Source organism: Diachasma alloeum, unplaced genomic scaffold (genome assembly GCF_001412515.2).
Source record: "Diachasma alloeum isolate Michigan unplaced genomic scaffold, Dall2.0 Dall_scaffold_00284, whole genome shotgun sequence".
Classification (NCBI taxonomy): domain Eukaryota; kingdom Metazoa; phylum Arthropoda; class Insecta; order Hymenoptera; family Braconidae; genus Diachasma; species Diachasma alloeum.
This window is the reverse complement of record NW_021680423.1, coordinates 1,209,251-1,231,989: the sequence shown is the minus strand read 5'-3', so window position 1 is coordinate 1,231,989 and position 22,739 is coordinate 1,209,251. Positions and strand designations below refer to the sequence as shown.

The 22,739-nt window shown below is 35.5% G+C and overlaps 1 protein-coding gene across 3 annotated transcripts in view; it reads right to left on the bottom strand.

Moving 5' to 3' along the window:
* The window catches only part of LOC107038494 (ras-GEF domain-containing family member 1B), a 45,441-nt gene extending 22,727 nt beyond the window's left edge, over window positions 1–22,714 (bottom strand). Inside the window, exons 1-4 of one of the 3 annotated variants that reach the window (XM_015257629.1) lie at window positions 22,443–22,714; window positions 22,039–22,360; window positions 11,121–11,355; window positions 9,522–9,927 (exon numbers count right to left, since the gene is read on the bottom strand). In XM_015257629.1, coding sequence (XP_015113115.1) covers window positions 9,522–9,927; window positions 11,121–11,353 — 639 coding nt within the window. In that variant the 5' untranslated portion in view covers window positions 11,354–11,355; window positions 22,039–22,360; window positions 22,443–22,714. Of the gene's footprint in view, window positions 1–4,137; window positions 4,420–9,521; window positions 9,928–11,120; window positions 11,356–22,038 lie in introns of those variants that run through there. The other 2 variants (XM_015257628.1, XM_015257630.1) reach the window with 2 other exon arrangements.
* Between the last annotated feature and the right edge of the window lie 25 nt (window positions 22,715–22,739).

Sequence of the window (22,739 nt, the reverse complement as noted above, 5' to 3'; positions counted from 1 at the left end):
CATAAAAATTCCCCAAGCTGTTACCAGTGCCACATACATCGATCAATACCATCGATTATACATATATTTTTATTTATTACTTTTATTTATTACGAGTTGCGTCGGTTCACCACTTTACTATGTACTTCTGTGCGAAACTATTATCTGTCATGGATGAGTAGCTGACATTTCTCCAATCTTGTTGGGAAGTTGGTTCGAGGAAGTGAGACTCTTCGCGGAAAAGTTTTTACTTAAAACCAAAACAAGTCTTTCAACGTTCTTCCATAAGACTGTTCACATTTGATTGTGAGATGATCATATAATCAAAAAGCGATGGTGCAAGATTTGATATGACTACACTGGTAAAAATTTTTGTCTGCACTTTCCGGTACACTTTTTGGAAATTTTTATCGAATTTAATTGTTACTGAAATTTCAAGGAATTTCGTGGAAAAATCTAAAAGAACTGGAAATTTCAGTTCCATTTTTCCCTGACAATGAGTAGAAAACCCGAAAATTCCGGTAAATATATTCTTGAATTTTCAGGACAGTGACACTGAATGCGATATAGAGGGAAAAATCATGAAATTTCAGATTCCACTGAAAATTCAATGTAATTTGGCACTGAATATTCATATGAGATTGGAAATTCAAACAAATTAAGGAATTCTCATCTTCATACTACTTTAAATTCTGGAATTGTACTGAATTTTCAGTGAAACCTGAAATTTGATGATTTTTTTCTCCTAAATCGCATTCAGTATCACTCTCCTGAAAATTAGTAGTCAACTGTTCATGAAATTTCATTTTTTTTTCTAACAGCGTATACCAACATACTTTATTTTGTTCATTTCCAAATCATCTTGGTGATGAGTGAAGCTAGAAGAAATCATCCAAAATTTGCTTTTTATTTTAGAAAATTTTATACAGAAAATGTTGAGTACTTGAGAATTCCCAACTTAAAGTCCTCAAAGTTATACTTTACAAATCAGTATGGAACAAAATCTCAACATCTCAACACATCGTCAGAGGTACACTATTCTCATCAATTTGTACCACTATCTAAATGATTATAGAATAAATATCGCAGGTAAATGTCATTAACGTGAGTGATTATTCCAAGTCTCCACATCTCCTACACTGTTAGAAAATTACTCTTGAAATTTCAAGTGAAAAAGCGTGAAATTTTTAACAACAACAAAGTTACATGAAAGTTCTGTATATTTCTTTATAGACGAGTCAGTTCGAGTAATTTCTTGAATATTCCAGTAATTTCCGATGTTCAGGTCCATACGGCACTGAAAAACATTGAAAATTTTGAAAATTCAGACAAAAACTTTTCTGAATTCTCAATCTATTGAAAACTGAATTGCATGTGATGCTCAATTTTCAAGATGAATGAGAAATTTCGTGAACGCTTTCATTTAAAATTGAAGTCAAACTCACAACATTGGAAATTCAGATGACGCTGTGACTGAAATTTCAAGAAATTTTTAACAGTGCAGTCTCCTCACACTGAACATTTGCCTCTCCCAAAATTCCCCTCTCATCATAATAAACAGCTAATCAGATTTGTGAAATTTACAACTCTACAACGTTCAAAATCGAACACAATATGCCCATTATTTAATTCAGAAAAGTTATCAAAAATTTTTCATCCGACTATTTATTTTGCAGATAATCACCGAATTGATGAAAATTTTGTAGTTGCTTTAGTAACTCATTTCACTCCTCTCGAGAATTTATGTCTTGATGAAGCGATTCTAGATGGAATCATGGAAGAAGTGTTCCTGTGGGAAATAACTTCCGAAGTTTTCTCTTTCAGTCACTCATTTCCGAGATAACTTCCTTATCAACGATTAAAGATCCCATGTTTACTACTCAACAGCTGAATTTCGTTCATGCCGAAATAATTATCAAGAAAATGATTTCCCAAGCCGTTATTAGTGCCCTATCCCCTGATCAATAGCCTCGATTATACCTTCCATTGTTTATAACTCGCGTCCTCCTGCATTGTTCATCTCACCAAGCATGAAGGTCTCCGCAATTAACTCCGAGTCTATCATTACCATGTTTCGATTCTCCATAAATTCCCAGTAGAGAATTCATGCCCTAAGTCAGCAGAGAGTTAACAATTGATCCTATTCATTCTGTCGTGGTTAATGCTTTGTCAATTGCCGTGAAATAACTTCTCACTTCAATGGACCCGATGAACAATGCATAATTATCGGAAATTACAAACGTTTATCCCCCACGAGGATTTTCTGCAATCATGATCTTTGCTCAGTCAATCATACTGTGTCACGAGGGGACGTAATGCCTCTGGTGGTTTGTAATAAAAATAAATCCCTTGATTCAGTGACAGTATCGATTTACCAGCGTTTTTGCGAGTGTTTAATCAGTGCCATTTTGAAGTAATCCAGCGCGCGCTTCCGCTTGAATTATTAAAAGTTATATAATAAAAAGATTTCAATCTAATGGTATGAAAATATTATATTTTAATTAAGACTTGAAGAGGTTCTCATATTACTTTGAAAGCATTTAATCAATCATCACGATTTTCTTGGTTACGGTTTCTATGAATAAAAACAGCGATTTTGAAAAAAAAAAACATGGACTATTTCTCGAAAGCCTGTCGCGAATTAATCAATCTCATTAAACAAGTTTTTCTTCATTCTGGGGTTTTAACAATGGAGAAGAGTTAACATAGTTTCAGTCGACACTAAATGTCGACTAAATTTTCCTTTTGTAAACTTATTTGCTTTTTTATCATGAATTCATACCAATTATTCAATTAATTCATTCGCGGATTGATAATTGATGTGTTGTACAATGTAAGAATTCAATAATTTATGAGCTACCCGCATCGTTTAATCATCTCGGAAATTAGTAACACTAGAAGAAATTATCGAGGCTCTTGCTTATAGAGAATAAAAGCGTAAAACACTTTCTCAACAAAAAAAGTTTTTACATTTTGTAGTAGATCATTTGTTCTGCAGGTAATTTCATGGTTGACAAACACCTCACGGCTCAATCTCGAAAAACCCTACAAATGTCAAGACTTATCTTTCCTTCACTCCATTTATTATTTGTGGGGATTTATCTCATCACGTAGTCGTAGTCACGTAAGGTAATAAAGAAAAGTGGCAATTCAGAGTATTGAATATTCCTGACAACTAATCAAACTAGAGTGCCCGAAACATTCTCTCAAGTTATTGCATGTAGATCCGGGCTGGAACGAGTTTCATCTAGCTCCCCTGAATCTCCAATCCCCATGATAGACTTTAACGTCATTGAAGCAATCTTGAGAATTTGATTATTCTAGTATCGGCGGAAAGAAAAAAATATCCAATTAATAAAGTTCAGTATCAAGTTACACCTTGTTATTATTGTAATGTATAAATAGCCACGTTTTTTCCAATAATAATAATTCATTTTCTCCGATACTTGAATCTGTAGAAAAATAATACCGAAAGAAGCTATATTTCCAATATTTTATACTCTCGAGAATGGCCTTTTCCCGTAATATTCCTAAAACTGCTAGATTAACCCAAAATTTTGAGAAAATATTTTTTGTAGCTCATAAATGTTTCCACAGAAGCGATCTCTTAACAAAACTCTGCAGACCTTCTTTTTACAGAAATACTTGCAAGATAATGGGCATGAGGGTTATTGTAAAAGCAGTCGAGTCGAAAAGTATTACACGGGTTATTTTGCAAATATTTCTGAAACTAGTGATCAAGAGGCTTTTCCTGTAGGTTATCGATGTCTCTATGATATTTCCAAAATAATATGGCAATCTCTTCATTCCCGATTCATTTCATTGTACACATCGCAGAATAACTCCGGACTAACCTTATCACCCCCATATTTCCATTTGAATTTGCTTTACCACATTAAAAATTCAATCGATAATTCCGCTCGAATAATCGATATCCCCCAGGCAATGGATTCCAGAAGTATATATCAAGTTAACTCATGTGTATCCCAAGAATCCCAGACGTTAAATCTCTATTATTCCATCGCATCAGAATAAAATCATTCTAAATAGCTGGGTGGAGCGCAGACAGTAGTTATTCACCGGAATACACGAATTATCCCCCACAAAATGTCATCGAATGTTGAGAGCGTTCACAAACTCTGAAAGTGTCCAACTTACTGAAACTTTGACAAAGTAAAACAGAGATCAACTGTCACCCGCAATTTCCCTCATCACGACAATTTTCGATGATCGCGCACTTACTTGTCACATCATGTTCCTACAACTAAATATAACCTGCGGTATAACACATCCCATTAACTCCAATAACCCCAAGTACCATGACCAATAATCGATAGTGGTAATTGTGGGCTTATTGTGGTCAACAATAAATGACCATTGAATATGCTCATTGATGATAAAATAAAGTGTCAAGTAAGGAGTAATATCGGATTGTCTCAATAGAGGAGCAATACAGTACTGGTTCTCCCCATTTTCATTCGACGGGGTGTCACCCCTAGCTCGACGGACGGATGGCTGCAGCCATCCAATGCGCCGGCGTTGCGATCCTGCGCAAGCATCATCGCAGCAGAAACTCCGGTGATACATCTAATGGATGCTGAGGAACGACCCAATGGATCTTTGTAGTCATCTCGGGGATGAGAACAAAAAGAATGAGAATGAGAATTGTTAATCTCTCGGGTTTTTCCAGTTGTTACTGAATTTCCGAGTCAGTCTAGTCTAGTCATAATGTGGCGTTTTTTTCTTTCTTGTTTTGGATAAGCAGCTGTGGTCTTGCTCTGGAGTTTCTGCTATTTCTCGAGGAGAGGCGAGAAGAGGGATTTAATCGGTTTTGCAGGTGGTGTAGGACGGTGGTTGGGTCAAGATATAGCTGGTGGCAATCCAAGTTTCTTTTAAAATGGAAGTTTTTTTTACCATGAGTTGGGAGTTTTTAAGATTTTTTTTTATTTTTATGAAATTCAGATGTTGTTTGTTGGTGAATTATCTGAAGAGTGAGAAGCGTTGGGCGATTGTTAGGTGTTTTGATACTTTTTCTTGAAAGTTGTTTCTTTGTTTGTCAACGCCTGGTCACAACGACTTGATGGTTCAATGTGTTTTCCCACATTAATAGGATATGTTTCCGAATTTGGTAGAAGCGCTGGATAACAAGCTAACAGATGATTAGGTTTCACTACGTAAACTTGAGTCTTGAGTTAAATGGGTAAGTCGACCCAGATCAATTTACTAGAGAAATTTTAAATAATGCGAACCGATATAGTATCCGTTTTCGGAGACAATAATGAATAATCTTTTCCATAGAAATAGTATATTGTGCATCAAGGGCGGAAAGTCAAGCCTTTCCATCCGAAGTGCACATGCGATTTTTGAACACGCCTGTAAAGGAAAGTTCGTATTTTGCTCTTTGATGAGCGGGAGGAAAGTATGAATTTTCCGTGCAGGGGTGTGAAAAATATTTTTGTACACTTTTCCGATTCGTAGATTCATAGCATCACTCATTTCGTCGATAATTATCAGATAGCCTTCGGTATATACCATTGATTCGCTAGAACCTACGGGTATTAAGTTGTTTCAAAAGCATTACGATTGAAATTTTCATCCCATCAAACGCTACAACTCCTCCTCCACATCAATTCCCTGGAGAAGTGGTAGGATGGTTGGAGTCGGAATGGCATCTTGTTTAATATTCTTTTATCAGAGTAATGAGCTTTGCTGGGAGAAATCATAAGGAGACTTTTACAGAGAATTGCAAGCGCCACAGAAACGGTCTCATGATATTTTTCCACAAAATCACCCATTCCCCGAGTGATGTCCTAATTAAACTTCTTTCGGTCAGAGCGCATTAGAACGTACCAAAGCGTCATGGAGAGGGCAAGGCGATAACGCGTTAATTCGGAGGAGTGGAGAGACGAAATGTACGTGAAAGTAAAAAATGTGGTATTCAACGGGTGGTTCAATTTCACTCTTGCATTCATTCCAGTCCTATGAATTAGACGAAATCGACCTTAAATATTTCCAGTTCATTAGACTTATTTGATCCTCGTTAAATGCAACAATTCTTTCACAAGAGCAGTCGACTAGAGAAATTGTAGAAAGGTTTGAGTGGACATAACATTTTGTTGATTGTCCAATTAACTCGGTAATAATTCATGCTGGAGAAAATCGCCGACAGACTTTTTTAAGAGAGATATCTCTCCTTCAAAAGACACTCTGGAAATTCTCCGATGAAATTACTCATTTTTTAAGGGGATACTACTATGAGTTTTAAAAGGTGCGGGCTATTGGAATGAGGTTTCTCATCCATTGAAGATCAATTACATATGTCTAAAAACGAATAATTAGGGCAAAAGAAATAGTTGTTTATTATTCGTTTACCCTGCAAACGTTTAAAATGTGGAAAATAGTCCTCACGGAGAGAAATGTTCAGTAGAAATTACGGAATTCACAATTCGCTCACCGATTACGGCATCGACTCAGAAAATTTAAGTGACGGTATCGTAATGTTTCACTGGAGATTCAGATAAAAATTACGGAACGCTCTGGAAAAATTCCGTGACAGTTCCGTAAAATTTCCTACAACCGCATTTCGCTCCGGAGTTACGGAAAAAAAACGTAATTTTTATTGAATATTTCTCTCCGTGCAGGGCCTCTAATTTTTAAGCAACACGGAGAGAAATTTTCTAGAAAAATTCTAGTACGAATACTGGAAAAAATCACAATCCACGGGCTGTGAAAAATTCAAGTGCTGTTAAGGTAAAATTTGTTGGTATTTCTGGTAAAATTTCTGGGCATTTCTGTGAAATTTTCACAGAAATACGAGAAAAATTCACGTTTTCCCCAATAAAATTTCTAGTGCCGGCACTGGATTTCTTTTCTGGCCGTCACTTTGCGCCTCTTTTCCCGTGCTAGCACTAGAATTTTTCTGAAAAATTTCTCTCCGTGTAGAGAGGTTTTTTTTTTCAAATTTTTTGAAAAAATGCGTGCGATAACAATTACGAATTATTTTTTAGAAATTCAACTCCTACGCAGCTAATTTTGTTGTTTGCTTCCGAATGGATTATGCTCCAAAAAGTCCGAAATAGTATATTACGTGCTAAGGCGGAGAAGTGCTGAATTCAACGCTGGCACGTGAGTCGTAGACGAACGGTGCCTCGTGCGCCTGTACTCCACCAGCGTTGAATTCAGCACTCGACGCCGAAGCGCGTATACTATTTTTTATTGCGAAAAGCCCGTGGGGGTTGGGGGTGGGGGCGTGGAGCGGGGTCCAGGGGGCGCAGCCCCCGGCGGGGGGGGTTGGGGGGGGCGGAGCCCCCCCCACTGAAGAAAAAACAAATTGCAAAAGAAAAAAAAAATCAAATGCATTTAAATTTCCCCGCCACAGCCGGGGAACAACAACTCCAAGAGAAGCCAACAAATCACCATCATCTCTCTGTAATCGTATTCCCCAACCTGTGATCAACGACATCTCACCAATTCCACTTCATGATGTCTCACCAGATCCTGCTCCAAATCTACAGTTGAATCAACTTCTACGTTCCCATCCAAATATCAATCTCAATTTTTACAATTGCTCAAATTTTAAAGTATTTGATAAAGAAAATAAGGAAAATAAGTGAATCTCGAGATCTTAGTTGAGATAGATGGGCATAACTGATTGTTTTGTTAGATTTTATTATTTAAACTATGAGTATTATTCTTGCGTTTACGTTGTAGTTTATTTCAGAGTTTCAATAAAAAATTTTCTATGAAATGATATTTCTAATATTATTATTATCAAAATTAAGATTTTTTAATAATTTATTTTTCATTTTAATTTTCAGGTGTATTTTCAAATTTAAAATTTAACAATTTTGAAGATAATGAAGGGGATTCACTGGCTGAATTTATCAGTTTTTATATGTAGTTTTATATTTCGGTACATTAACGCTGGGTGGCGCCACACGTTTTTCAGTCCTAAGGAGTGCATTTCTCACTTTTTCACTCCTAAGTAGTGCATTTCTCACTTTTATACTGCTCAACGGTAAAAAGACCTACTTCTCATGCTTAACTACCGTCGGTAAAAGAGCCCTTTTTGGGCTTGAGCAATGAAAATGCAATTTTTATGTATGTGCATGGTAAAATTTTTCTCCAATTGTTGGCTAATGAATGGATGGAATTGAATCGTTGTTTTTCAAATTTAGGTATTGCTGAGCCCTATCGATCACCATTAATGCAAATTTCATTCATCGATTCGTTTTTTTACTTTTTGAATTTTTTCGAAAAACGTTTGTCCCATGATAACTAAAAAAATGTACTGAATTGATTGAATGATGGCTTAAAAAATTTGTTTGGATGTCATTTTAACCAAGTTCGAAGATAAAGATGATAGCAATAATCGTTATTTTGTTTTATTTTAAAATTTTTAAACATTGTGTATTGTTTGAAAATCAGAATTCCGGGGATATCTTTGAATATCATGCTTCAAATGAATTCAATCATAGCTTGAAATGTTTGTTGTAATGCCATAAAGTCGAAGATGATTACGAAAGCTACATTGGTTGATTCGATTTTTATGATTGTTGAAAATTTTGAATTTTTCATGAATTTCTCTGAAAGTGAGCTTTCTGATGGTTTCTTCAAATGTGATGCTTCAAATTCATTCATGTGTAAATAAAATTTTTCTATTAACATTTTATCGAAGGGCTGAGGGGAGAGATAGAACTGTAAAAAAGACAATCGGTTGTATAGAAGAAAAGGGATAATAAGAATAATGATGGTGATAACATTCAACTAACAATAAGTTAAAAATCTGGCAAATTAGGTAAAAGGAAATCTTATTCAATTTAATCAAATGAAATAAACAATGAATTATACATGATAGAAGGAAATGATGTGCAAAATAACCATTCAGAAGCATATTGCTAATGTATTAGCAAAAATAACTAGCTATATACGATACAAGAGCAATTACCGACTTGTTTTAATAAAAAAATTGCACCATTTATGTGAAATAGCCTGACAAATGTTTCGGAAAAAATCGAGAATATATTTTAAATATTTTAAGGATAATTTTGCCGCCTATTTGACATGAATAGCGCAAATTTTTATATTAAATGAAACGAAATTAACTGTGTATGAGTCAAATTTGAAGAAACTCATTCGTAATAGTTATTGTACACATTTTTTTCAAAAAATTTGAAGAAAAAACTTTCGCAACTCAAAAATTGGAGCCCCTGGACATTTTTTTACATTCTAAGCGTCTGCGGGGCAAACGAACAATAAACTATTAATTTTTTTGCACTAATTATTCGTTTCCAGACATATATAATTGATCTTCAATGCATGAGAAATCTCACTCCAATAGCCCACGAGTTTTAAATCTCACAGTAGTCTCCCCTTAAATGAGCACCACATGAATAAACATTTCGTAGATTTAACTCAACAGGTTTGTGTTAATTTGCAGGTGAATATTATTCAGAATTAATACATATTAGGAGTTCTGTTATTGAAGATACGATGTAGAATATTATTAGTACACAAACATATATGATATGATGTACGCTTACCACTAACGTAGGTTTCACTTCAGGCACTTTCAATCCAAGGTTACTCAATTGGTTTAAACACTGCTGCATACAGTCCGGAACACTTTCTCCGTATTTAGAGTAGGATTTTTGTTCCTCTTCGCTTCCCCTCAACACATTATTGGTGCTGTTATTGGTTGTGTAACCTTGGTCTGAACTAGCGCTGGATTCTGGTCGGGACTGATCCGAATTGTAACAGGGATTCCGGGGTTTTTGGATAATTCCCACTGGTTCCCAGATTTCACTTGTCGATGATACATAATAATTGCTCTCGTGTGTCTCTCTATTGCGCTCGTCAATGATTTTATTATTACGAGACACTGTGACTTCTTCTTTAGTTACAATACTGGATTTTGTACTTAGTGACGTTTCCAAACGTACTGGAGCCCTTTTAGAAACATGGGAATTGGGTGTACTCAGATGGACAATCGACAAAACCTCACAATACGAACAAATTTGTTTGTTGAAGGATTACAGTAAATAGTTAAAACAAACGTTAATTCTGTCATTCAAGAAATTCAATTAATTTATTGAGTTTAATTGATTGATGGTATAATCAAGTTTCCAATGAGTTTTGATGCCAAAGAGTCGAATGATTGTATTCAAAATGTATGTCACTGGTTGAAGGAGATGGTAACCTCACTTAGTCTCGTATCAACAAATAGAGGAATTTCTTGTACTCCATTACATAAGAGGAATGAGATGAAATCAACATATTCCACACCATTGAAGCTTTATATTGTTTTCCTTCTGTCAGAAATACGACTATTTATTGTAAATTTAAAAAATCGTTCAATTTGGATACTAGACGGCATTTTTCTGTTGAAAAACCGAAACCTAAATCTACATTAAATGTCTATAGAAATGCCACTGATGCTATGTAAGAAAGCTATACACGTATGGAAAAATTCAATAGAAAACCTAGTGAATTCGCTAGAAAATGATATTGGAATTCCATAGGAATTCGATGGAGTTTCGATAGGATTTCTATTGGAATTCTGTTGAAAAACTCTAATTGTTTCTTGCTCTGATTCTATTGGACATTCGATAATAAAAAGTCAATAGATTTCGAATTTCTGCTTGGATTTTTCTCTTGAGATTTTTTCTATAAGAATGCTTGGGTGGCATTTTTTTAGTTTTTCCCACTCGGATTCTGTAATACAAAACAAAACAAAATCCAGCGGGAAAAACTTGTGCCCAATAATTCTAATAGAAAAAATGTCAAGAGAATAATTCCAACAGAAATTGAAAATATATTGACTTTTTTCTATCAAATAAGCAATAGAATCAGCACAAAAGAACAAGTAAAATTTTTCAATAGAATTCCAATAGAATTTTCTAGCGAATTCACTAAGTCTCCTACTGAAGTTTTTCATGCATAGGCATTTCTTTATAATTCGTTAAATTATATACAACCAATGAAATATAAAAATGTCACGAATATCGTTACCGCATATGCAATTTGAAAAATTTCTTGCAGAAGGTATTGACACAATATAAAGATTTAAAATGTTGATTGAATAATTGAGAAATAGCTACCATTTCCTTACTGATAAATTTTTCAATCTGTATCTATTCTACCTGAGGATTCCAGCCCTGATAAGAATTTGATTAAGTAGATCACAGGATGGTATTTGTCCCGTGAGTATCGCCTCTTTTATAGCAACACTGTCATCGCCCTCAAGCTTAATAGGTACCCCATTAATCAATAATACTTCCTCCTCGCATATCGAGGATTTCTTTTCACAGTCAATAACCTTTACCCCAGGACCAAGGATAGACTCCACTGTCGACTGAATCTCCTGATCATCCATATCTACACACAGTTAACAAAAGTATACCATTCATTATTGTGGAATGATTATTCAATCCATGAATTTTCATGAATAGAAATTGTGGACTTTGATTAATAATTCAAACAGCAATTCGACATTTCTCAGAATACTTGGAATGGAAAAATTACTGTTATTGATAGAAAACCCATGCGGTTTACGAATTGCGTTGATTTCTATGAAATGTTGGGGTTTAGTTCTTTATAAGGAGAGGTTTCCTAACGGATCGAGTCGAGTGCGCTCGACAATTGCAGCCTGATAGTAACCAGAGTGGATACTTTTAAGAATATTTCGCATGTTCTGGAGGTTTTGGATGGAATGACGCATTTTTTACTTCACTTTGTAGTTGATTTGGCTATTTTGATCTTTTATCGTTTTTAGAGGCATACATATAAGTTAATTGCACTGTTAAAAATCTCCATCAGTTTTCTGGAAAATTTGCGAAAAATCAAGTTGCACTAAATCTCAAAGTATTCGCACAGAAAAATCGTCCGTTTAATTGTGAGAAAGGATTTCTACGATCATTTCCCCCATGACCCTTCCGACCAATAGAATTGCGGTATTCGACGTCCCGTGGTCTAATCAAAAGAGAATTATATCGAGAATTCCCTCCCTCTTCGGTTCGCCCAATCAGAGCGCAGTATTCGAGATTCCGTGACATCTTCATATTTTTTATTTTGATAATTCAACAGGCTGTTAGTGAATTATCAAAATGATAATTCCACAGTTGCCTGTCAACTGTTCTCTCTGATTTTGACCTTTCAATTTGTGAATAATTGTGTTAGATTGTGTTGAGTTGATTCGCAATACCCTAATAAAAATCAAATGTCCAAGCGCCATCTCCCGAACTTTCCAGGGGCCCTAGTAGAAATTCTGACTGGCAGGGCGACATTCGGTTGGCACGCGCGCCCAGACATTTGGTCTCGTGTATTGGTCGCACTAGCGGGGACGTTCCGCCATTAGCCACACGTATGCTATGCGAGAGTCGCCCCTGGAAAGTCCGGGCGAGGGCGCGTGGACATTTGATTTCTAGTAGGGGGCGACCCTTGTATAGCATACGAGTGGCTAATGGCGGAGCGTCCCCGCTAACGCGCCCAATATACGAGAACAAATGTCCGGACGTGCGCGCCCACCGAATGTCGCCCTGCCGGTCAGAATTTCTACTAGGGTAAAGAGTCATTGAAAATGACTCGATTTTTGGCTATAATTCTTTACGGTAATCGATACCAAGATTAACCATGTTTTTTTTTTACGTCTATGAGATGTTCGTGTAAGATGGACGGAAATTCTCTCCGAATGCCCTTCGATCTTCAAATTCTTCAGTTTCTCTGCGTATCAGCGACCGGGATGAGTTTTGCAGAAAAATTTCATCTTGCAAAATTCATCCCTCTGGTAGCTACGCAACGAAGCTATCGAGAAATATCCGATAATTTTGAAGATCTCAGGGTATTGCATGTGATAATCTTCCGTTGTTCGGTAATTACCGGTTGGCAAGTAGAATAATTAAAAATTGTCGATTGTACCACGATGATACCGAATACCGCAATTCTATTTATCGAAATGGTTTTTTTTATTAAAGCACAAACCTAATGGTTACATAAACGGAGAGAAATATTCAATAAAAATGACGTATCTTTTCCGTTATTCCGGAGCGAAATATGGTTGTAGGAAATTTTACGGAACTGTTACGGAACTGTCGAGGCTTCTAAACAATCTAGCTTATAAACAATAGCTTCTAATCGAGCTCGAGGCATCTAAACAATCTGAAACTTTGATTGATTTTTTGGCTAGCGTCAACATCAAAAGGTCATAAGCATCGACTCTACACAATCGATATTTTTTTATATTACTACTGAAGGAAAGCATTGTAATCTTCAAAATCGATATTTCCAGATTTTTGTTAGGAGTAATAATTTTAGGATTAGGAATCAAATATGATGATTTCAGACCATGTCCATATGTATGTACGTATGTAGTTGTGTCTGTGTGTATGTGGACAACTTTTTTGCGTTTTTCTCGATAGTCTATTGATCACATTATATACTTTTTTCATAGAATTCACTGTTCAATGAGCATTATCGTTTGTTACGAATTTCATTTTAATGGATGGTGCAGTTTCCAAGATTTGGATATTTTTTAAAATTTAGTTTTGCCCAGTAATAGCCGTAAGAACATCAGATTACGTAATTAAAGCTCACAAGGGTCTGAAACGGAGGTCAGAAACATGGTTCAGAAATGAGAGTAACGAATAAGGTTCAGACATGAAGATCATAAGTCCCGATAGATTCAGATTGTAATAGGAGTATCCATTCGGAAGCAAATCGAGATACGCGGTAGTGTATCGACCAAGGAAAAGTTTTGACTCTGACTGTACAAAACTGGCTAAACGCTGCAGTGTATCTATACACGAAGCAACTCCCCCTCCACTATACCTCTGAATCATATCCATTAAATAAAACTCAAACGTGACAAGCTACATGAAAAATATTCTTAATTACAGTATATAAATCGGCCACAATGTTGTCACTGGTGTAATTATTTTTTTGTTCGCTTTAATATTTAAAAAACAGGTTCATATGCCCATTCTCGCATTTCACATAATCTTCTATCTTTTTATTATTACGGAGTTAATCTTCTATCATTTTTTTACTACGGAGTTGCTAGCAGGACAATACAACCACACGCACCAAGAAGGGAGCTCGAGAATTTTCCAACTGAATTTGGTGCATGGATGATAAATTCCATAGATATTTTTTAATTACGTCTCGTGCGTAAATGAATTTTCGAAAGCTAGGAGATTGAAATTCAGTAGAACGTCCTGTTTAGTGAGCAGAAAAAAATAAAAAATAATTTTCATTTCACTTCGGAAAACAGAAATAAAACGTCAGGAAAATAGCCATGTGGCCGTTTTGAAAAAAATTTGCAAAATCTCCGAAAATAACAAAAACAAATGTTTTAGTAAAAAAACCGCGCCAAAGAAGCAGGACCACCGTCCTTGGCGCTTTCTTTCAACTCGTTTTCAACTCGCTGTCGAATATTCATCTAATCTTCTATGTTCTGATCCGCGCCAAGGACGTAGGTCCTGCTTCTACTGATTTTTTATTTCATAGAGATTTTTTTTCCAATCGTTATTCAATTTAAAAATATTTTGCTCGTGAACATCTGATTGCGCCCGGTGGCTTGGCGCAGTTGTTTTACAAAAACATTTGTTTTTGTTCTTTTGCAAATTCATTAGCAAATTATAACGAAGGGCAATGGACCACTTATTATTGTTACTTAGTCTGGCGTAATAGATAAAAAACCTTAAATTAAGACGTCTTGTTCTTCAGATTGAGAGCATCGTTCTTATTTCAAGGACAACTTTACCTGTGTCAATAAAATTTTATGTCAAATAGAGATACAAGCAGGGAACCGAGTCTATCCGACCGAAAACATGTGACCGTTACTTTATGTGATATTAGCCTTTTCTTTATTTCTACCAATACCATTCGTAATAAGCTTCCGAATGGATCAGTGACAATTTGGTTTTAAATTGCAAAAGGACAATTTTTATTGAACTTCCTGATTTCATTCGATAGATATTATCATCAAGACATTTTCTTGTTCAAACAATTCAATTCAGGCAACATGTTCTGCAATGGGTTGATTAATAAAATTGATAACGAAGGAATAGGGAGGATCTGTTTAGAATCGAATCCAGAGTGGAAATTCCGGTCAGGTCTTGATCAAGTTTGGATCAGGTTAGACCTGACCACTGATCAGGTATTTTTTCACCGTAGGCCGTCTCTCTGAATGAATCTCTACGGTTATTACCTCTGAAAAGGCTTATTATTTTTTTAACGATGTTGGGGATCGAACCGGGAACCCCATGATTGCTAATCCTATGCCCTAACCACTACGCTATCGCGCTATTACTATTGAGTAAACTGTACATTGCCTATATGATTTCTGTCGAGGTATTCGTTGAATTTACGATTATTCCTGATCTCGCGAATGTGCGTGTGTATTCTCAGAGATAAAATATGTTCAATTAAATTTTTATTTATTTCAGTAATGAATAATAATAATGATAATGACAATAACACTAATAAATAAATAGACATTTGGTGATTTTTTTCTCAAGATCATTTGCGTGTAAGTTTGATACTCCTCTAATACGTATTTACGGCATCATCATCCCTCCCTTCTGTACATTTGAGAAGAACTAGCTGTTAATGAAATTGATTAATTTAATTAAATTCATTAAATTAAATTAATTTAATTTAATTTATTTTAATTTTTTTTTTTTTTTTTTTATGCTTATTTTTATATCGCTTCGAGTCTGATGAGACTATATGGCGATTGATCAAGACTTTAAAAATGGTTAGATCTCACCATTCTACCCGGCCAGGAATCGAACCTGGAACCTATCCGTTGTGAGGCAATGGCCTTAACCACTACGCCAGGCCACCGGACTTATTTTAATTATAGTATAATGATCCTTTTTAAAGATTGAAAATAATTATTGATAGTGGTTGATAAAACATAATTTGAATAGTATAATGATAGTTAATTAAATTATCCGAAAAACTTATTAAAATTAATGTCAGGTGGAGCGGATCTGAATCTGATCATTTTCTCTTCAATTGACCCCTTTCAAATGCCGATCAAGGACATCAAATCCGAATTTGATCAAATTGGAGTCAGGCAGCCGACCTCAGGGTGAGATCGTGTCTACCTGATCAGAACTTGATCTGAACCCGCCTGTAGTTTTTCGGATCCGATCTGCTGGATCAAAACTTGGTCAGGTTCTCATCAGGAATCACCGGATCAGTCGAACCTTACAAAAACCTGATCAACTTCTGATCATGCTTCAGGTGGGCCTGAAGCAATTTCCACTCGGGATGTTGATTGTTCACAGTTATCGATTTTGAAGTATTTTAATTTTACGTTGTATGAATTTTTCTGCCAGATGTCAAAATCATTGATAAAATGACGATTTTTCATTAATTGGACAAAACGATTTTTAGATAACTCTCTTGTCAGGATGTACTTAATGGATCGACCGAAAATCTTATATTTTTGTGATCCAATAATACTAGTAGCCACAATTTCAGATATCTATTCCAACTTTTACACGTTTTATGAAACGTCAAATTAATTATTAGGTGAAAAAATTAGCAAAACGCCAATATCTCGAAAAAATGTATGAACGAGTATTCATATTTTGATTGATCTCGATCGAAGACAAAAACAGTAGTATTTTGAAAATAGAAGAGTTGAAGTCTGACCAGTAGTTTGGGAAATATTGAGCAAAACAGTTTGTCATCACAAAAAGTTGCATATCTTTCAAAGTTTCTATATCTAGAATCTAAACTACTCATCCGAGACCGCTCATCCATAATTTCATCCTGCAATATCATAAGAGCTACAATCCTACGAAATTCCAACTTCCTATCTCATTTTTTTCGGGAGTTATCGTGTATAGATTGATTATATCATAAAAATGAAAAATGCCAATTTCTCTCTATATTATAAAAATGCAAATCGACTTCTGGTGATAAAAATTTGGTACTCGAAATTGATACTCCACAATTAAGGATCACAAGGGTCAAAGTAAGGGTCATGAGGATCAAGATAATAGTCATGAGGGTCAGAATAAGAGTCACGAGGGTCAGAACGAGGAGCACGAGGGTGTGAATGAGGGTCATTAGACTCAGAATAAGAGTCACGAGGGTCAGAATAAGGGGTCACAATGGTCAGAATAAAGGTCACGAGGATCGGATTAAGGGTCATAGGGGTCAAATTAAGGGTCGTGAAGATCAGATTAAGGGTCACAAGGGTCGGATTAAGGGTAACGAGGGTATAATGATGGTCAGATTAAGGGTCACAAGGGTCAGAATAAGGATTAAGGGGTCATATGTGGGTCATATGGTGGTTGGCGAGCGGCGCAAGCAGGAGGTGTAGCCCCCTAGTTTTATCATAAAAAGGAAAAATACCAATGCTGTTCCTAGTTACATAGGGATATTGTGACTTAATTTTTTTTTTAATTGCTATTTCAAAAACTACTTGATCGACTGAGCTGAAGTCGATCAACGATTATAAGGCTTCTTTTCGGAAGCAAAAAACAACTTTTTTTTTATCCCCATGAATCCCCAGATATTACACAAATTAATTTAGTAATATCTTGCAAACTGCTAAGGTAAAATGGACCTTTTCCTTATGTAGGATGAAATTTCCTTACCTGTTCTTGCAAATGCAAATGAAAGATTAACCTTTTATTTTTATATTATATTCTCAAACTGAAAGATGAATGAGTATTTGTAAGGATGCCATGGATATTTTGTAAAAATATCAACAAAAATGTATTATTTTTTACTGATGCAGAACAACATATAAATCAATCTGACGGAATTACATCAAGAAAGCATGGGATTAAATGAACACGAAATATCTCTCTTATCTGCCACGGTCCCCCTTTTTTCTGCTATCATCGTATTCAACACATTATTCTCTATATAACTCCAAATTTGTTTAAATCGTTAATATTTTAAGGGAGAGTAATGTACTTGAATGGAGAACTCCGCAAGAGCTGGTGCATAAGGGAAAATAATTGAATTTCTCGATAACCTTTCGATTTTTGACGTGGATACGTTTATGTTTTCGATAGGGCGGTCATTCCGAACGTGCCTACTGACTGCCAGCGCCCCTGGTGGCCGGCGCCCAAACTAACGCGCGTCTTTCTCTCTCTATATATATGGGCCATTCCGCCAAATATCGGCGGAAATCTGGCCTCAAAATTTTCGACAATTTTTTTTTTGCTTCTTCTGAGTTCTTATGTATATAAAAGAAGATTTTTCAACGCGTAAAGGTCCCGCGGCTCAATTAGAGGCCGTCCGCATGATTACGAGTTTTAGACTTGAAATTTTTCGCTCTTATAGAACGTATTAAAAGATGCTAAGAAAAAAAAATCAAAATTTAGTTTTTGATCGGAAATTTTCTGAATTTTCCGAAAATGATGTTCATTTTCTCCCTTCACCCCTCCTCCATCGTGAAAATCGAGAAAGAAAACTCTAAACGTCATTTTTGGCAAATTCGCCATTTTTTTTCAAATCTGATATTTTATCTCAAAAATTCAGAGAATTTCCGATCAAAATCATACTTGAAACTTGTTCGCTCCTATGATGCTCATCTGCAGAAAAATGATTCTAAAAAAGCGAATATTCGAAAAATAATAATATTGTAGGAAGAAGACGATATTTCCATAGAAGATGATGATATAGAAAATAGAGAATGTTTCCATGAAATATGGTCTTGTTTCTATGATATTCATCATTTTTCGAATATTCATTTTTTTGTCTGTTATTTTTCTTTACTTGAGCATTATAGAAGCGAACAAGTTTCAAATATGATTTTGATCGGAAATTTTCTAAATTTTTCAAAAAAAAATATTAGATTTAAAAAAAAAATTGTGAATTTGCCAAAAATGACGTTTAAAGATTTCTTTTTCGATTTTCACGATGGAGGAGGGGTGGGGGGAGAAAATGAACATCATTTCCGGAAAATTCCGAAAATTTCCGATCAAAAACTATGTTTTGATTTTTTTTTCTAAGCATTTCTACGAACGTTCAATTCGATTGAACAATTTTCGCGTAAAATCGTTAAACCTTGCGCAGCCCCTCCAATTAAAAGACGGGACCTTTCCTAGTCGAGAAATCTTTTTTCTATACACAAGTAGTACAAAGAAGCAAAAAAAAAAGTATCGAAAATTTGGAGGCCAGATTTCCGCCGATATTTGGTGACATGGCCCATATATAATATCGACGCTGCATGCGTAGTCAGCTGTTGTCAACATTGTATTTCTCGTCTGTTGTTTACGCTGAATATTCCGTGATGCCGTACCGATGTAAAATTCCCAATTGTGCAAAAGAATCGAATCACACTTTTTTTTTTCTTCTCCCAATCTATTGATTCTGTCCAATGACACGCACATTTTAATTACTCATTACGACAGCAGAGGACTGCGGTTTCCCCTCTGTCACATAGACGTATCCACGTAAAATCACGGCTGTACAAAGCTACAGCTACCTCAAATTTTTTTTTATTATCGTCAATATCTGTTCCGTGCTAAATGTTATTGATTAGAAAAAGCTAATTTGTACAGCGAGCATTGAAAAAAGTTGATTTTTAAGAATTCCTTGACATCCTTAATTCGAAAAACTCCATGTTTGCATGTATTGGAGAAAAATATCTGCAGAATGTCGAAAAGTGTTCAATACATCATTCTTAGAAAGCTTCTGATATAATACCTTCCTGGTATAATACCGTCTTATCATAATACTCTTACCAACTGAGCGCTCCAACTGGAGATGTGGAATGACCGTAATTTTCTCTTTCGGTCAGATGAAATGTAAATGACCGGTTTCTGACCGTTTCCTGACCCTGATCGAATTTTGTATGCAAAATAACCGTGAGTGTTAAGCTGCGTCAAATACGAGCCAAAATGATCAACAATCGTCTATATAATAGTTGCAAATTGACCGCCATTTTTATTTCAGTCATTTTTTGGATAATTTTTAAAACGTTCGATCGGGAACCTTTTTAGTTGAATTGAATTATTATCATTTATTATTTTATTTATCAACTAGAAGGCTACACCCCCGCTCGTTACGCTCGCCAACCCACATGATCCTTATTCTGACCTTTGTGATTCTTAATCTGACCCCCCTGACCCTCATTATACTCGTCGTGACCCTTATTTTGACCCTTCATTTCTGATTTTTAATCTTGGAGTCTTGATTTCGAGCACCAAATTTTCATCACCAAAAGTCGATTGGGATTTTTATAATATAGAGAGATATTGAGACCCTTATTTTGACCCTTGTGACCCTCATTTTGATCCTTAAACAGGCCCTCATTATAACCCTCGTGACTCTTATTTTAACCCTGGTGACCCTTAATCGGATCCTTGTGACACTTATTTAGTAGATTCTTATGAGCCTTATTCTGACCCTCATAATCCTTATTCTGACCATGATCATTCATTTCGGAGTCTTAATTTCAAGTATCAAATTTTTATCACCAAAAGTCAATTTATTATTTTATTTATTAACTATTATCAATGGCCAAGTTTCTCATACACTGTTAGAAAAAAATGAAATTTCTGATTTCACGGTTTTCTATTACTTTACGGAGAACAATTGAACTAAAATTTACAATTCGCATTGATTTTTCCCCGAAATTCAGAATTTTCAATGACGAAATTCCTTGAAATTTCAGTGAATCTTGAATGCGATAAAAATTTTCGAAAAGTGTACTGGAAATTTCAACCAAAAATTTTTAACAGTGTAGAAATCGCTGGACTAGTACTCGAAAATTGAGGGTCATCTGTATTGATGGAAATTGACGGTTAAAATTTATTCAGTCGTTTCATGCTTATGGCCAATCGTCATTTTTTTCTGACAATATAGTCAGATTCTCGACGCAGTAATTACCGGTGATGATGGTCATTTTTATAACCCACATCTCTAGCTCCAACGCCGAAAATCCACCGCAAGCCATATAATTTGTGCTAGAAATGGTCATTGACATGTTTGAAATTCTCAGTAATAAATTCCTCTAAAACCTTGAATGCATTTGAAGAAATTTAGCTGTGGAAGCTCTGAGGAATTCATTTTTTGAGATTTACGAGCCTTGAAATTTCCGCCGCTTGGAGAAAACTCGGTCTTTCATTCCTTCAGTTGGATTTTATTTTTAACAGTGCACCTCCGAAAACCTCGCCTATTTCATGTTCTCATTTCATTCAACACCTCCAGCAACTCAACTCTTCAAACAAAGCACGGAACAAACAGCTATGCTTGTAATTATTTACAAAATCTGTACCCGCCAGAAAGTCTGAGGAAAAAATTAGCGTATACACCTATTTTTACAAAAAAAAATCTCCTATTCCTGTACACAAAGCCCCTTGTTTTTATTCGGTGCGGAATAATAATGAAAAGGAATGGATGGCACATTCATGAGCACAAGTACTTTGTGCATTGTGCAGAATGCGCGAATAATGGAAGCACACGAAACGTGAAAAAATACCTTGTAACAAGGCGCTACATTACGACTAAAATCATGCATTTTGTACTTTCAAATAAACGCCAAGACAAAAAATCTACAAAACCTCGAAAAAAAGAATACGTAGTGTTTCCCGTTTGTATTTGAATTTTTATCTCTCTTTCTAGAGTATTAATCCCGTAATTGCTTGAACGTAACTCACAAAACTTTGAGAAAAATCTTTCAGCTCATCAGTAAAACAAGCGGACTTAAATAACAATCCTTGACACAAAATATTCATCATTTCACAAATCGCGATAATATAAACTCTATTGTTCAAGAAGAACTGAGTCAATGTCGCAATTCCGAAGGTGGTTTCATTGTCACGTACATCCAACAAACAACTTGTACACAAATCTGATTCAATTCTCGTGGGATTCAAGTTTATGCATTTCCCCACTCTTAATCCATTCAATGCTACAAACGAAGCGTGTACGAGTGTAGTACATAATCTATGCTGTGCACCTTGACGTGCAACTAACCCCAGGATATTTACCCAATTAAAAAGTAATTGTTCGATTTTATCTTTTACGTGACAGTAAAATCTACATTTTCAATGTATAAATTTATTTTTTCAACAAACTCACCTTACGCTCTCGTTGTCTCTTACAATAATCTCACATTCTCTTCACCTCTACCCTACTGATAACGCTGATAAATTCATCAATGCTTAAAAAAACAGCCTTGCCTGTTCCCACAGAAGGGAAATTGTCGAATTGAAGCCTGTGTCTTCAGGTGCAGAACACCACTTTCTCAAAATATGCAATTTGCCGCACACGATTCCCCCCCAATTCTCATTTTCACTTTTCTCCGCAACTGAGGTGCACCGATAACCCTTTACGTTGTGCATTGATTTCCCACCGTATCAGCATCACTATTTTTACACACCTGCTAAACTCATTAAATTACCTGTCGATAAAAGGTAAATATTATTTTTCCTCCAATTCACCACTTGTATGTTATACCGAACCGATTTTTTAACAACGCGTACCATATAGCCACATGTTGATGTATACCTGAGTCCCTTTCCGACTGGGAGATTTAACTATAGATATTGAGATCATTGGATATACGTGTGGATAAAAAGATAATCCAATTCACGTGTTAAATATTTAATCACTAATTCTTGATAAACGATTATTATCGGTCGTATGCACCACGGGAATACTGATTGTACGTGAAAGGTAAGAAAAAAAATGGTTGCTCCAAAAACAATGAGCCAAATGGAGTGCAAAATATACTCCTTCTTTACAACTCAACCGCTCGAGGCCAACTGGCGACTGACAGT